This window comes from Monomorium pharaonis, chromosome 1 (assembly GCF_013373865.1).
Source record: "Monomorium pharaonis isolate MP-MQ-018 chromosome 1, ASM1337386v2, whole genome shotgun sequence".
NCBI lineage: Eukaryota > Metazoa > Arthropoda > Insecta > Hymenoptera > Formicidae > Monomorium > Monomorium pharaonis.
Window position 1 is genome coordinate 25,981,422 of NC_050467.1, and position 15,558 is coordinate 25,996,979.

General features: G+C 38.9%; 1 protein-coding gene across 4 annotated transcripts in view; it reads left to right on the forward strand.

The window, feature by feature from the left end:
* Positions 1-14,627, forward strand: part of LOC105836206 — a 151,764-nt gene extending 137,137 nt beyond the window's left edge. For 2 of the 4 annotated variants that reach the window (XM_036282983.1, XM_028192108.2), the window contains 5 exons: positions 5,034-5,511; positions 10,353-10,643; positions 10,873-11,023; positions 11,714-11,954; positions 12,034-14,343. In XM_036282983.1, the coding sequence (XP_036138876.1) occupies positions 5,034-5,511; positions 10,353-10,643; positions 10,873-11,023; positions 11,714-11,954; positions 12,034-14,343 (3,471 nt within the window). Of the gene's footprint in view, positions 1-5,033; positions 5,512-10,352; positions 10,644-10,872; positions 11,024-11,713; positions 11,955-12,033 lie in introns of all 4 variants that reach the window. The other 2 variants (XM_012680085.3, XM_012680087.3) reach the window with 2 other exon arrangements.
* The last annotated feature ends 931 nt before the right edge of the window (positions 14,628-15,558 follow it).

Consider the following 15,558-nt stretch of genomic DNA (forward strand, 5'->3'; position numbering starts at 1 on the left):
TACGTGATTAGTATTTTAAGGAAACTCTTCGTTAAGTCTTTTTATTCTCGTTATTTGTATTTTCATACAATGGTGAGAAAAGTAGTTGAAAGAGAAAATAGTAATAGATACATTCAGTGCTGGGGAAAAATTAAAACAGATTTAATAAAAATATTTATCTCTAGAAAATGCAGTTTAAAATAAATTATTTTGTGATATAAAAAAGTAAACAGTATATGGTTTATTTATTATTTTATTTTGCAGTTTTAAAAAATAGAAAAAAATAAGAACTTATTTATCCACAATATATTGAAATGTGAAGATAAAGATTTTATTTCAAATAGTGTCGTTTATAGATACGTCCTTTAAATAAATATTTCTGTTAAATCTATTTCAATTTGCCCCTAGCAATGTTCGTTTGATTGCATATTTTTCTACTCATAGAGCAATATTATTACATTTATTGTATGATAACTTGAACCAAATTCAAACAACAGAATTTAAAAAGTATAAAAAGTATATAAGATAATGAAATTTTCCCTGGCAGTTTAATAATTATCACAATAATTATTGAGATTCTTGCAAGCTAATCTTTTGGTTTCTCTTTCTACGCCGAAGAAAAGCATCTGAATTAACCGTGCGCTAGTTGCATACCGAAGGCTTGCAAATTGATAGGTTATCGGTGTGTTTAGGACGCATACGAATCGGCCGCGCCGTAGCAACGTCGGAATACATTATCACTCCGATTCGACACGCAGTGTGGTGCATCGACTCGATGTCGCGGCGTATCCGTGTGCGTGCATCGCCGCGAGGTTGAACCGTAGCGTCCGTACCCGTAGCCGGTGCGTCGCGCGTCGTCGCAATTCGCATTCGACCGCGCACGGCTGCAGCCGCGTCAGAACAATCGCGATGATGCTACACGCGCGTGTCTACACCGCTCATCCCTTACCCCTTACCCCTCATCTCTCACTCCGTTTCTCTGGTGATACACGCGAGTCAGAGCGAGATATATTGCTATATATTGTAATTTCGCGTTTCATCGAAATTCATTACGGTTATCGCGGCAGAAGTTTTTTGACGCGGAGGAGCACGAGAGATTTTATTAAAGAACGCCATTTTATGAGATGAAATTCCCTTTTTACATGTCGTAAACTTCATACGATATGTGCAACTTTTCTCTTGCCAAGTACTCTAACTTCAAGCCGATATATTTGTTTCGCATACATCGTTTTGCCGCTGACAATGCCGTTTTCCGTTAAATCTGCGACTTTGCGAACTTTAAAATTGAATTACACGTGCTTGCGGCGAAAACTCATGGTCGCCTGGCGCCGCAAGTGCGAACAAAAACAATCGATCAGCGGAATCGTGCTCGGCAAGTCGAATAACCGTCTCGTAAAATTCGGAATCCCCGACGGACACTCCTGGGAAATCGCTCACATAACAAATCCACTAAAAGTCGAGAGAATTTGCCTTTGAGTCAATCGGAATAATGAACTTCCCTTTAAAACACAAATTTTCCTATCCAATGAAAATTATTTCAGAGCAAGGAAAAGATAACGTAAAAAGAGAAATGTTTGAATATTCTACAAACTTTCAAGAGGAGTTTGCAAAATGTTTAATAAAATTTTAAGACGGTTTAAATTGGAAGAATGCGCTATGAATAAATAAAGACCAAGAATTCTAAAAATCCTTTCATGACAATTTTATTTCATGTCGAGATACGACATATTCTATGATATATTCCATATTTAATCATGGTTTTCCGTCCTCGCACGGAGGTTTATTTTCAGCATTGAATATTTGCCCGGAGAAAAGAGAGGGGGGCGGGGGGAGAGAGAGAGAGAGAAAAAGGGAGAAAGGGAAAGAGAAACGGAACAAATTGGCACGCGCGGACACGTAGGACCACGCAGCGATAGGATCAAGCGTGATCCAAACGGTACCGATATTTTTTTCGTCGAGGTATCTCAATACGGGAGGTTAATCGCAGCCTCTCCGAGGTCGCAACCTTCTCTTCCGTAGAATTAACCTCTTGCATTCGGAATTGCTTCGTAGAGTAAAACCTACTGCGAGTTATTCTGACTTGAACAACATACATTGTGCCTCGCTAATAATTTTGCTTGCGATTATTAACTCGTGTGCTTCAACGATCGTAAGAGTATCGAAGAATTATCATTTTCAAAATCTGCTTTTTGCAGGATGATATTTAAATAACAACGTGGATATAATATTTTTAACGTTGTCTTGTATTTAAAAATTGGACATGTTAAAATGTGTAAAATAGTGTAACAATGAATGCATAAAGATAAAAAAACACGAAAAAAAATACGAGATTTTATATTTTTTCAATTGTTATAAAAGAAATAGATTTTATAGAATTATTTTAATGGAATTATTATAGTCAACGGTTAGAATCAAGTCGGGGCAAAATTAACGTTACCGTATTGTACTATAAAAGAATTTCCATTGCCCGTGTCTTAAATGGAAATTATATTTGAAATTATTTTTAAAGCTTTTACAACATTTTTTCAACGCAACGTCGCGCAGGGAATTAACGAAGCGGGGTAACGAAACGCGATGCGAGCGTTGATTCAATTATTAGATCGGACAGCGATTATTCTAATGTCCGTCGATGGCTTTCGACGACGAGAGCCGCTTGTGAATCGATTGAAAATTACAGCTCGGGAATTGGATCGGGCCCATCGCTAGCGCCGGTGCCGCCGGTTGCGAGCCGAAGGGAGAAGAGACGAGAAACACACGTCGGGGAGTACCGCGGGCGAATAAGTGGGGACGACGGAATGAGGTGCATGGTAGGAGGAGGAGGAGGAGGCGAGATGAGCGAGCGAGAAAGGGGTTGAGGGGAAAAGACCGAAAGGGAGGATGGCGAGAGAGAAAGAGAGAGACGACAGAAGCCGACCGGTAGAAAGGTTATAGTAGAAGGGAAACTACTATTGGAAGAACTCTCGGATGAGGGTGGGAAGGAAGAAGAAGGGCGAAGGGGAAAGACGAGGAGAGGCGAGCGGGGAGTTAACAGAGAGGGAATACGGCGAATACACACACAGAGAGAGAGAGAGAGAGAGAGAGCTAAAAGATGAAAGTATAACCCGAGCAACACACAGTGGCTCCCAAGCCAAATAGAACATTATGTCACGTATAAATAAAGTCGTTTCCGAACTTCAGCCCGATAGATATTGCAACGCCAATAAATTATCTTCCGTTAACCACTATATAAAATCGCCCCGGGCGTGTACGAGGTAAATCACGCTCCGCTTGGCGCGTTGCACAATTACCGAAAGAGTGTGTGTCTTTCTTACGGCGCGCGGATTTTCACTCGTGTGGAAAATTTATCGAATTACATGGAGTCACTGGCCATAGAAGCCACGCTCGGAAACGCGAGGAAAATTATTTTTGTTCCTGTCAAAGCTGAAAGCTCTTCGAAATAAACTTGTACATACCTGTATAATTTCAGTGGACCGCTATCGTTTCTTTGCTAAAGGTGCTAAAAAGAAATCGAGAAATCAAACATATCGTTAGTTAGAGAATTTTTATCTACATTAAGAACAGATAATGGACGTATAATATTGTGTATATGCAATTGGCGCTGTTAGAAGTAAACAATGGGACAATGCGTTATATAATAATGATCAATAATACAAATTTATGTATACATAACGCGCGCGCGCAGTTATGACAGAGTCATTCGATTACATGCGGTATCGTTGAGGTTGCATAAGCGTTTGAACTCTGCTCGAATGGGCAATAATAATTTATGCGTCTAATGCGGAAAGAGCAGAGGCATACGGGGCAAGTAATAAGTCAAACTTGGCGAAAATGACGTCGCGCTGCAAGCACCGGCGAACAATTAAATTATCGTGGAGGCGGAGCAGATAACGATGCACTCGAGATGCAGCATAAACCACAGTTTATACCGCGTGGATTATGTACGTACATAACGTATCACACATAGTAGAGAAAGGAGAGACTATTACACATACTCTCGTCTTTCTCTCCCCTTTCTTCTCCCTCTTCAGTTCCCCCTCGACAGTTACATCTCTCCGCGAAAGCTCTCGCTCGCGAGTTCCTGGGATTCCCATGTAGAGTCGCTAGTTCTCAATTGAAAGTCGATATAAATACGACGGAGCCACGTAGGTAAATGAGAATTCTATCGGGAAAATTTCTTCCCGTTAATTCAAATCGCGAATTTGACGCACGTAATTTTTATTCACATGCTAATTTACTCTCTTGATGACAATTTTTTTTATTATTTGCGCAATTATTGCGTTAAAATAGTAGAACAAATTAAAACATTATAGTTTTTCCTCCTATTATGAAATAGCAAATTTATGAAATTTATGAAATAGCAAAAATATTTTAATTGGATGGCAAATACTCCACGTATTTGGAGAAGACAAAATTATTCTAATAATGTAACAGTCAATTATAATGTAATGACTCTGAAATATGTATATTTAAGTAACACTGCAACTAGTTTTTTTTTTTTTTTTTTTGTAAAGTCACGAGAACGAAAATCAAAACATAATCATAGCAAGGGAAATAACGTTAGATATTAATTATCATTTGATTAGGTTTATATAAACAACAATCAAAATATAATGGCAACAAATATGACGTTTTGGAATATGGACGTTAATATTATTTCGTTAATTTTATATAACTAATATAACATGAATGAAATAGCAGAATAATACGACATGTAATATGTTTTAATATGTTGTAATTTCATGCATATTGTAATTTATGTAAGTTTTGTATAATAAGGTTGTAATCATCATATTGAATTATAATGGACAAACATTTATCTAAAATAAATTACGCCGTAATGATATACCTATGATATACCGTTTTCCATAACAGTAATATATTTTTCGTTAAAAAACTAGTTATCATTTGCCATTTTTAGTGATTAATTATAAAAAAATTAAAAAGAAATCACAGTTTTATGTAAATAATGAGTTAAAAATAAATTTTTTTTGGACAATTCAATTATTTATAATTCACACGAGTTATATAATATTTCGCAATATTTTTGTTTGCAGGACGAGGTGCTGACGATTTCAGAAAAAGTAGTCGTCCGCGTGCACGACCTAGTCACATGGCTCTCACCTACGTTAGAATGGTCGTGGGGCCGGGAGGTGTCCTATCCGACAACCCCGACGTCGTCCCCGGAGACCAGTCCGCTCAGATACGAGATGCCACAACCGCAGGTGCTGACGGACCCGGGGATCGACTTCTCGGACGTGGACAAGCACCAGAAGGACTACGAGACTAACCTGAACTCGTCGAAAAAATTGGACGGCTTCCAGACGAAGGTAGTGGTACTCTCGTATCCCAGGTACTGCCGTTACCGGGCGCTCCTACGTAGACTCGAGGGTGCCGAGCCGTCCTGGCTGTGCTCGTCCATCGCCGCCGCCTTAGGGGGCTTTACCGCGACCCCCGGCACCAGGGTGCTCTTCTGCAGGGACACATTTGACTATCCGGATCTCGAGACTCACGAATTGCTGTGCAATCACTTGGGTATGTATGATGTCGGTTTCGACTTGATTCGTAAAAGAAACCTTGCGTAAAGAATTAATCTCACGTCATCGTATGGTTATGTATACTTGTTGTTCACTACTCGCACGGAGTAAGAGTAGAGGAGTATGATCTTCGTACCGTGCGAATAGCAATATTTATGTGATCACAGTAAAAGTAAAAGTGATCTCGTTTTTAAATCCCTAATTGGAAGGAAATCCGATGAAATTCATATTCACGGTCGCCATTTGTAAAGACAGAGAGGGAGAAATAATGTCAGCTTTCTGAAAATGCAACTCACAGATGCGACTTATTTTCCCTCTCTCTCTTTCTCTCTCTCTTTACTAAATGACGACCATGGATATGAATCCATTCCTTTCAGCAAATTCCCTCCCAATTAAGGGTCTAAAAACGGTATCACTTTTGTTTCACGGAGATCGCCCTCCTTCTCTCTTACTCCGTGACTGCCCGACAATGACTCATCGTATTTCGATCCTATCGAAACCTCTCGCTAGGTAAGAGGGGCGTTGATCTTTATCGACCTAGCGACTATTTCGCAGCGATCGATAATTAGATCGATAAATGTGTCCAGTCAGTCACCATGCCGGCTGATGTCATAGTTACTTTCTTTCTATGTTTCCCTTACTCCGCGAGGGATGCTTAAGAACGAATCATTGTCGAGCAGTGTATATGTACATCTGTTTACAATTTTATGCTATAACGGATATAGTGCGAGATGTCTGACAAATCATAATACACGTACCAATCAAGAGATAATTTCTCTTCTTCAAAAAAAAAAAAAGAAAGTGTAGAAGAAACTTTTCTTATTATCTACATAGAAATATTTTTAAATATAAATTATTTTTATTATCAAATTATTAAATATTACTTTATTGATTGCATGAGAAATTTAAAAAAAAAATTTAAATAAATGTGTCGTATGTTTTTAAACATTAATAAGAATTTCTTTTCTTTGATTTCTTTTGCAAAATTCACAATTTTCTTTAAAAAATTGAAAGAAATTATTTTGCGAAAATATTTTTATTCATGTGTACGTTTAACTGGATGCTGATGGCATTTACGTACATGCGTTTGACTTGTAGACGTTTGTAACATACGACCTTAGAGTTTGTTTTGATACGAATGTATATTATATTATGTATAACATGTTACTATACATAGTATGTTATCTATTAATACTAAGCACTGACATCGTTATTAACTTTTACTTATCTCTCGAAAAAATGGCAATATATAGCAATTGCGAAAATACTGATATATTTTTAATACTGGAAGGTTATGGCAATAATATCTTAATTGCGGTTATTTATTACCAGTAACAGTAATCTCTCAGCACAAGATATAATTAAGCATACAAACATGCAGCATAATATTTTCGCATCTAAATTAATTACTCTTGAAAAATGCGCAATCATTAAAAAGCTTTGTTCCCCTTTTCTTTTGTCTTCAACAATGCGCATTGCTTTCTATCAGCCTTATTATGATTCATTAAACATCCTTTATAACTTTTATTTGACAGATTTTTTGAATCGGCATTATTTTATCGTAAATAATTGGCAACTATGCGGACAATAAATTTGTGAAGGAAATATTAGAACGTTTCGATTATTAAAACTATACAATTAATATTTTGCAGCTTCGATAAGAAATTAATAAATCTATAATCTCGATTTTGCGATGCAATTAGCAATGTTAACGTAGCGCTTTTTTTTAACGATAGATTTTAAGGTTTCGCGCGATAACAAATTGATTTTACGCATCGATATATAGACGCGTCGAGAAAAATCTGGACATGTATGAAACATGAATTGAGTGATATTGTTTTCGATTCTCCCTCTCGGATGTTTCCCTCTTTGTATTCGTTTGATGAAACGCAGAGATAATACGAAGATACCGATCGGCAAAACATAACAGCTCGCTCGTTTAACGATGTGTACGAGAGAGACAGAGAGAGAGAGAGAGAGAGAGAGAGAGAGAGAGAGAGAGAAAGAGAAAAAGAGAATGCAGACTAGCTCGCGCCGGCGCCAGGAAAAAAACAATTTGCGATGTGGCGCGTTTCATTGGGCTGCGCACGCTCGATGCGAGAACGATCCCGAGGGATATAATAGACGACGAGAGATAAGGCCCAACAAACTTAGAATCTATTGTACGCTCTCGTCCGTTTGTCGTCGTTTTTCGACGCAACGTCGGTCGCGCGCGTAATCCGGACAGGACGGACGGGGAGCGGGAGAGCAGGGAAACGGGTGCCGAGCGTGCACGCATGATCCTGCACGCTCGCATGCATTCGTCCGGTGTTCGTCGCGTGCCTGTAGTCAACCGATCGAGAAAAATCGACGGCCCTTCTACCCCCTTCCTTTTTCCTCCGCCACGTGATATACGTATGTATTGATGTTCGTGTCCGAAAATCCGATTGTCGACTACGCCGGTTAGTGGTGGCGCCGCTCATTGCCCAGCTTCTATTGGCCGCGATCAAAATTGCGGTTTTTTGTCGCGATAGTGCGGGTTTTTTTTTTGTCGCACGCGCGATCTGGTTTGTCGCCACCGAGACGTTTTATCGCGTGTATGTATATGTAGTATCACGTGCATCGCGATTCGACGAGCGTAACGAGTATCCTGTACGTGTATATGTGCTAGGTGGACAGTCGTGCAAATTGTACAGTTCTAACGAACTTGTATCTCGTACGCGGACCACGGATCCTAGTCCCAATCGTCGTCGACTGCAGGACCGTATGTACGCCGTGTTGCGGAAAATATCGCTTCTGGAATGAACTGATTGAGTGACTAGCCGCTGTAAGAGGATCGGAAGAGAGGCTTGCGCGCCCGAATTCGTCGCTTCGTGACGCAACCCGCAACTCGAATTGACGACGAATCTTGTGACTCGTTTGTTTTGTCTGTTGCGTGCCCCCCGTCACATTTTCGCCAAGTTCCTTTACGTCGTACGTGAGAGGGAAAACAAAAAATCACGTGCGACTGTCGGTGGACCTGTAATCGTGAGTGCCTGCCGAACCTTCACGACGAAAACGATGGCCATTGTGATGCGAATTCAAAATAATAAAGTGGTTTATCTGAATATATGTGGTAAGGCCGGTAAATATATTTGTAATAACTTTAGAAAGAAGTTAGGAAAAGTTTAGATCCCACGTTCGAAAATCGATTCCGTCGCCCGTCGTGTCGCGCGCCCGCACCTGTTGCCAGCATAATACGCATAATTTTACTATCGAGTCGAAATAAGTTAACTGACAATTGATTAATCATAAATGAAACACGAGCCATCGTTGTCGAACCTTTTCGTGAAGCACTTGTCAAGCGCAGTGCACTACATTTCTTTTATTTTCCTGAACTATTGTTATTAATAAGCAAACAATTTATTCAATACTTCAGCTTGCAGTTATTGCACAATTGAAAATGATTGCTGCAATGTTACATAAATTTCTGTTCAAATTATCATACACAAACATATATATCAGATATCAATAGAGATCAAAGCTCTATGTTACGATGATTGCTGTGTAGTATTCGTGCGATATATTAAACAAATGAAAAAAAGACATTACCTGGAAATCAATTGAATTTTACAAGGTATAAAGTGTTACACAAGGAATATTGCTTAAATTAATAAAGTTAAATGAATAAAGCCACAAATGGTTGATCGTATTATTGCATTCTACAAACATTTTGAATCATTTAGACATTCAAGTCGACTTATTGATTGTTTCATATGAAAATAAATGAATACTTTCTCGACCTTGTAATCCATACACAAGATATTCAACAGGTTACATGTGCCTATCCTATTCATAAGTCTTACTACATATTGTGCTTACGACATTAGTGCTGGAACAATTGTTTTACATAAAATACGTTTATTTTATTTGTTTCAACATTTGCATACATTATGACATACATGAGTATATATCTTGATCTTAACCCTTATGATACACACTTATTTTTTTCTGTCGATTCATACACCTGAAGTTTAGGAAACCCTACTAACGGTTTTTGATGCACATGCCAAAGGGCCATATATCGGATACATTTCTTAAAACTTTAAATCTTTTAAAATATGTTTGCACTAGATTGCATTGAGGATGCAAAGTTTATTTACGAAAAAGGCTTTATGCCTCAGGCTATTTTTATAGATGATATATAAAACAGGTATCATTGGGGTACTGTGAATCTCAGTGTGTTGTATTGTAAGGATTAAAAAATGCATTACAGAAAAATTAATTTTTTGTAGACTTTATAAATAACTTGCAATGTACACAAAAACTTTTTGTTTTTTCTGTACCACACACATTTTACAATTCCATCTCTTATTCTTCTATATAGAAATAATGCATGAAAAAAACATTAGTATCAAATTAAAACTAATGTGTATATTATTAAAATTTATTATTTTATATAGCGAGATATATTATATGGAGCAATGATAATTTTTGCTTATATGAAAAATTTGGTAAATCCAAATTTCAACAAAATGTATTTTTATTTCAATATTGCAATAGTCATTCAAAAACAATAGATGATTGTTTTGATAATAACAGTATTGGAAAAAAAATCCAATTCTTAGCTTGAAGATATTGTTATTTTCCATCCGATATTGGTTTCTTCTCAATTTATGAAAATTATTGAATATATTGAATAAAGATAAATATATTTTTCTTACATACTACAAAATGCTTTTATATAAACAAATTACGTTTGTTTATAATAGAGAATTTTTTCTATGTGATATGTTTCTAGTCGAAACATGAAAATTACATGCAAAATTTAGATGAAATTGACATTGCGCAATGATTGAGCAATATGTTTGTGATTTTCAGCGCCAAAGTTAAAGGGCAGACCACGAAGAAAGCGTAAAAAGCGCAGCGCTTCGCCAGGCGAATCTTCGAACGAGAGCGAAGCATCAGTAGCGTCGACGTCGAAGAGCACGTCGGCGGCCAGCAACACCAGCTTGGTGATTCCCACAGTTGGGAGGCCGCCTTCGTCCGGGGTACGGCGGAGTGATAGGAAGATCAGCGTGGAAGAAAAGAAGTTTATCACCGACGTGCACAATTTTATGAACTCTCGGGGTAGGCCGATCGGAAAGATGCCACTGCTGGGCTACAGGCAGAGTCAGTATCTTGTTATTTTTCCTCGGATTTCCTATCCGATGACCGGTCTTGCCACCGGAAGGGCAAGACCGATTTCTCTCATTTTTCCAATTTCTATCCGCGCAATTCCGGCGACGATTTGGTCGTCAGACTGCAAAGAGCTAAGACACAGCAGGGTTTCCTTCTTGCTCAATTTAAATCGCATTCGTCCTGTGATTATGATTCTAACGATCTTGTTCTTTCTCCGCAGTTGATCTGTTCCTGTTTTACACGAAAGTGCAAATGCTCGGTGGTTACGATTCCGTCACTGCTGGACGTCTTTGGAAAACTATCTACGATGACATCGGTGGCAACACGGGTTCCACTAACGCGGCGACTATTACACGTCAACACTATGAAAAGTGAAGTATTTCCAGCAAATTCTTATCACGATTGTCTTTATCTAATTAAGTTTTAACATCTTTACAGTATCTGTATCTAGTTGTGTTTAAAATTATTAACCACCTTCTAATATTGCGTCTGCTTCTTAACATCTGTATGTAAAAATAAATAGAACCAAAGTTATAATTTGAAACAGGTGAATGCCAATAAGAGCCAACATAGATTCGTCGTGTATAAATTTATGTATAAATAAAGTACAATAATATACATATATAAATATAGATGTTTCGGTTCTACGTTTGGATCATTAGTACAATTTCAAATTAGTGGAATCTAGCTAAGTACGAATTAATCAATCTTTATGGTATTCGAAGTTCAAGTAGTGAGTTTAATTATTAAAATTAACCGAATTGGATGTCATAATCACGCCAATTAAAAAGACCGAAAATATTGAGTCCAACATGAACAATTATAAATTTCTTTTGATTATAAACGGACGGAGCATATGACAAGTCTATGAAGTTATAAATAAATTATAAATAAAAATCTTAAAATCCACGTAAAATCTCAACATTTCTTTCTACATATTTAGATGTTAACTTGCTGAAAAACATATTCCTTAATAACTTTGAACGTAGCTCCATTTAGAGATTTTTTATGCACATAGATTATTCAAATTACATCCAAATTATAACAAAATTTTGTTACAGATTATTATTATTGTATGAAAAGTATCAGCGAGGCGAAGAGACAAAAGTGAGACTGAATCATGGACGACGTACTAAGAGTATGAGTATGTCCGAGGATTTAGATATCAAGGAGGAACCGAACGATATGTATACGTCGGAAACACCTCCGCCTATAGATGCAATTCCTATGACTACAACATCGCCGTTGCAACCAATAATAGCAGCAGCAGTAACAACAACAACAACAACAACAACAACAACGGTAAATGGCACTAATTTAATTAATCCGAAACAATACTTAATGCAGTTTAGATTATTCATGTATTTTTTCTTGTGCGCAGACTTTATTCTCGAGTGAGAAACCCAAAGCCGAAACCGGTGGCAAGACATCCTCGTTACGTAGCGTGCGAGTAAAACCGGAACGCCTGAAGTCCTTGAATACAATAATCGCCAATAATGCGACACCTTCCAGCCAGCAAGCTAGCCAACTGCCAAGTCCACCGCCATCCTCCAATGCGTCTATCTCAACGCCCAATAGCACACCCTCCACCACGCCGACGAATGGTACCAGTAACAATCAGAGCGTCTTGGAGCGGCAGCTCAACAGTCCTTTAATATCCCAACAAGTTCCACCGTCGTGTTCGCCACCAGGCTTGCCCGTGACTAGTGTACCGACGAACGCGTCGACGGTTGTCACTTTAACGCCTCCGCCGGAAAAGGATATGAAGGAGATCAAATTGGATCCCAAGCAGACGACTCTACTAGCACAGGGGAAGGAAAACATACCACTGTTCAGCGGCGAGAAATTTGCGGAGAAGACGACGGTACCGCCGGTTTCTAGTAGATCGCCCGAGGTGATCGACCTTGAAAACGAGAGTGACACAAGTCGAGACAAGATAATCATTCCCAGCTTCAAGAAACGTAAACTCGAAATTTTGCGAGAAGGCGGTCTTGAGGTCACCGCCGTCGAACTGGAAGCACGACCAAGCGTGATTCAAAGCAACGTCGGCATGTCGCCGCAGCATCACCATCACCAGCACCACTATCAGCAGCAGCAACCGTCCCCCTTACCGGCTACAATGAAGTCTACTGAAGAGAGACAACCATCGATCTCGCCGTATCCGCTTCCAGTCACACCCAACTCCATTCCTAAATTAATATCCGTCACTGTTACACCCGACATAGGACACATGCTATCGTCACCGCAAGACCATCAAAATCATCAGCCGCCGCGAATACCAGCGATCAAACAACTACCGGCTCATCATAATAATAACAACATTAACATGATGAATAACAATAACGTGACGAATAGTCGGGTGATAAACCTCGGTAGCTCGAACAATGCCGCGCTGTTACAGTTGTACGCGAATGCGAATGTTGTACCGTCTACACAGCAACCAAACCGTTTCGTTCCACCAAATATTCCAAACGGCAGATTATTTCCACCGAAAGTGACGCAATCACGATCGATATTTGTCCATAATGAAAAGACAGTTTATGGAAATCCCAAGGATATTCTTGTTTCTCCACCAAAATACCATTTGTCGCATTTACATTCACATCCGCAGCAGCAGCAACAACGCTCGCAGCATCCGCACATGAGCTCTAACGATATCGGGCAAGGAGGAGCTGTTCTCGATCTGACACAAAAGTCTAGCGAAAAACTGTCGTTCCCTAGGCCCAGTCTAGAAATAGTCAGAGTACCTGTAGTGCAGAGGCCTAATCCGTTAAATCTCGACGTGCGAAATTCACCCGCCAAGGATAAACCGTCGGATAGGCCTGCTGTCGACTGTCCAAAGCAAGTACCTTTTCCCGCCTACCAAAACGTAATCGACAGTCGAACTATTGCGTCGAATAATCTCGAGATTACGTTAGTGAATCCGAAGCACAAAAACAATCACCACCTAAGTATACCGTCTCACGTCCAAATACCAAGTCCACCTAACAAAAGCGGTGCGATAGGAACGATAAATAGCACGCAAAGGAGGCAACCACCACCGCAACAAATAAATGGAAAGTATACGGTGAGAAGCGAGCCGGTTTCGCCATATACACCGAGGAAACCCAGTCACCCTATTATACCGAATGTACCCAATTTAAATCATCTGAATCATCACAGTGCGAGTTCGTGTCCTAGAATGCAAGCAACGACGTTACAACAACAGCAACAAATGAACATCGATAGGAGGAAAGCAACTGCGGAGGTTAGCAGGGATCATCAACATCGTAGGATCAGCGAGGGCGAGAAATTATCCTTGACAGCACAACAACAACAACAACAACAGCAGCAGCATCAGCATCAGGAATCCGTCAGGCAGAGCGAGACTGGACGGCGGCATAGTTTACCCAGCATACCATCGGGATTTGTGCCGCAAAACAACTCTACCCCCTTCCCGTTGCCGCAACTGCCAAACGTGTCTGGCAAGTTCCTACCCTCGACAATCCTGAATCCTATGTATTATCCCGCGTTCTACAACGGTTTGTTCCCACCGCCGATTCCGCCCACGACCGCCGCTGCTGCGTCGTCGTTTCTACCGCCGGAGTTTACATATTATAAGGAGTATCTCGCTTCCTCGCAACCAAGACTGACGGGGATGACGGGGCAGCCGCCACCGCATCAACAGCCGGCCGCCCCAACATCTAAATAGACAATGAGATCTCAACATGTAGGGTTTCCGGCATAGCGAGAGATGTTTTGATAGAAAAGACTATAGAAAAAGACAAGGATCCGTCGGACTTCTTCGCTGCCGAAATGTATATCAGCGAATGAAGCGATATAACGATAAGAGTATGCGGTTCGTTCAAATTACTTATGTTCAGTTATATATTGTTTTTATTCGATTAGAGCAACAGAATTACAAAATTATTCACAGTTTATTCATGATAGAACAAAGACCATCCCACGGAGTCTCGTGCAAAAAATAGAATAAAATATCTAACCGTAGATTTTAAATAAAGATATTTCAAGTTACATCATACGTTCCACATTATGAATATTTTGACAACCAAGATTACAAAGATATTCATAGTACGTTTGATGAACAATGCAATAATTTGTTGATTTTGTTGCTTGAGATAAAATGCGCAGATTTAATATAATTAATATTAATAGTATGTTATACACACACACACACACATACATATATATATATATATATATATATATATATATATATATATATATATAGTGTCTAATATATGCGGATATATTACAAGTTTTCTCTTCGAAATCGAACACGTTCCTGCACGAGACTCTAAAGGATTATCAATTATTAAGAAAAAGATCCTGTGATAAAAATGCGACAAAATGTGTTGCTATTTAAGGAGACGGTCGATGGAATCCACAGAAAAAATCGTTATTTTTATATGTTTATTTTATATAAATTGTTTACGCGCGTTTTTTTGAGTTTCAATGGATGTTACGAGACATTCAATATTCTGCTTTCGAAGCTCGCACTGTGCCATGCTAAGAGCTTTCGAACGTTCGAACGAATTTTGTTCCCTGAGCTCCCTAAGAGAATAATAATTTTTTTTTCCTCACGCATGTTCAGATACGTATTTTAGTAATCGTTAATCTCAAGTTCGTCCGATTCTTTATTTTCGAATTTTGTTTTGCAATTCCACATTTTGATTTATTTTTAATGCACATGTGATAAATCCGATGCAAGGAAAAAGAAAAGAGTAGCAAACATTTGACCGGCGGATTATCGGAATGTATAATTGTTTACTGTGTGTAACGGAATAAATCTTATGTAGTAACGCTCGCGAAAACCCTATGTATTGTATAAGCTAGACAATTTTCATTAATAATAAAAGAAAAAGAAACACTCATACACAATCACATACATCGCTCTGTAGTCACT